Source organism: Lathyrus oleraceus, chromosome 4 (genome assembly GCF_024323335.1).
Source record: "Lathyrus oleraceus cultivar Zhongwan6 chromosome 4, CAAS_Psat_ZW6_1.0, whole genome shotgun sequence".
NCBI lineage: Eukaryota > Viridiplantae > Streptophyta > Magnoliopsida > Fabales > Fabaceae > Lathyrus > Lathyrus oleraceus.
The window spans coordinates 162,566,325-162,568,280 of NC_066582.1; the positions used below are offsets into that span (position 1 = coordinate 162,566,325).

At 43.0% G+C, this 1,956-nt stretch overlaps 1 protein-coding gene across 1 annotated transcript; it reads right to left on the reverse strand.

Annotated features, from left to right (window-relative positions):
- Positions 1-291: 291 nt before the first annotated feature.
- On the reverse strand, positions 292-1,245 carry LOC127136514 (uncharacterized). Its single transcript, XM_051063060.1, has 2 exons — positions 1,056-1,245; positions 292-953 (listed from the first exon to the last, which is right to left on the reverse strand). Exons 1-2 carry the CDS (start codon positions 1,243-1,245, stop codon positions 292-294), a joined length of 852 nt encoding a protein of 283 aa, XP_050919017.1.
- Positions 1,246-1,956: the final 711 nt, after the last annotated feature.

Sequence of the window (1,956 nt, forward strand, 5' to 3'; positions counted from 1 at the left end):
AGAGTTCAGATCAGCAGAAAGCACACATCCAAGCAGAGAATCAAATTAGCTAATACACTCAGCAAATATAGAAGTTAAACTTCAAACAGCAGCAGCACAAGAGAAGATCAAGCAGATAGCAAACAACAACATAACCTCTTGTTTAGGGGACCTTCAACTTCAAGGAAATTTGTTGTCCTGGGGTCTAGGTGTTACTCCCCCTTTTTGTCAAAAATGTTGCCAAAGCAACACTTAATATTACAGACAAAAAAAATAAAAATACAAGCAATTTTCAGAAACACAAGAAATGTTCTAGTCATCTGACTCAGAGTCAGCATCAGCATCTGTGCCATCATCAGGACTGGCATCTGCTTCTCCCTCTTCACCTTGTCTTTCAGCTTCTTCTACAACAGCAACAGCTTCACCAAGCACATCACCTTCAGTCATCTCCAAAGTGCTAATCAATTTTTCCAAGTTCAGCTTCCTTGCCTCTAACTCCCTGCAAGTTTCTTTGAGCATTGCAATGACAACAACTTTACCTGGTTGATTGCTTACACGTGGTGTCTCACCTGTTGTCATGACAATGTCAGGGACATGGGTACCTAGGAACAACTTATGATTGAAGGACATAGGGCTGTCTCTTTTCTTCACAGAATCATTCTCTGTTAAGATGTTTGGAAACTGATTCAAAACAATACCACAGATGAGAGAAGGAAAGGCTATAGGAACCTTCACACTGAAGCTTCCTGCATGCTTCAAAGTTTGATCAAAAATATAGGAGCCATAGTCAAAATTGGCTTTGGTTCCAACAACATATATAAACTTTCCAAGCATTACAACAACTGTAGATTTATGATTGGTGGGCACCCAGTTAGCAGCTCCAATCTTGTGCAACATTGCATACTTGACACTCAGTTTATTGGCCACCAATTTTCCTTTGAGAGGCCACTTCCTTACTTGATTAGCAGTGATGACTTGACAGATTTTGTTGTCAGTCACCTCAAGCTCAGGTTGAGCTACATCAGGCCTTCCCAAATACTTGTTGATCACTTAGGGGGAGAAATTTACACACTTGCCTCTCACATACACTTTCCTGAATTCCTTAGACTTGCCATCAACACATTCTTCAGACAAATTAACAATAAATTCCTTTACCAACATCTCATAGCACTTTGAGAACTGAGTCACAGTCTTCATTAAATCAGCCTCTTGAATAAGGTCCATAATATCCTTATAGTCTAGGACATTCTGAGCTAATTGTCGCATTACGCGAAAAACCGGCGGGAAAACAAAACAACAGAGCCGCCACCGTGCGTTATTTATCCCAAAAGAGGGAAAGAAAATGCTCGAAGTAAACCTGGAAAGAACATGGTCTCGCGACCAGAGAGAGATGGGATCGGGAGTCGGTTATGCGAAGGGAAGGTATTAGCACCCCTACGCATCCGTCGTACTCGACGGGATCCACGCACAAAAGGAAGGATAAAGGTTGCTAAAAACTGCTCACAAATATCAAACACTGGCTGAAAGAGACACAGAAAAACAAGAGAAACTAACTCGGCAGGATATCGCATCCTGGGCCTACGTAGTCTGTCAGGCACAGACATCAGAGTCGACGTAGTTCGGGACAGGGGGAAACGTGCTCGCTAGGATGTCGCACCCTATGCATACATATCTTCTCGGACTAAAGAAGAATCAGAGCACTTGTAGCTCGGCTAACGCACGCCAAACAAAACCACACAGGAAATCGACTGCCAATCGCCGGACTTACGTCAAACTCCACACAAACAGGCAAACATGGAAACCGAATGCCAATCGCTGGACTTACATCAGACTCCGAACCAACAAATACACACTGGAAACCGACTGCCAATCGCTGGACTTACGTCAGACTCTAACAAAGAAATTGGAAACCGAATGCCAATCGCTGGACTTACATCGGACTCCAACCAGAAAAGGAGAAACAACTCACACAAACAA

Coding starts and splice junctions, on each gene's coding strand:
- LOC127136514 (XM_051063060.1), bottom strand. CDS start 1,245: ATGCGACAATTAGCTCAGAATGTCCTAGACTATAAGGATATTATGGAC. Junction 954..1,055: donor CAGGAAAGTGTATGTGAGAG/GCAAGTGTGTAA, acceptor AAATCTGTCAAG/TCATCACTGCTAATCAAGTA.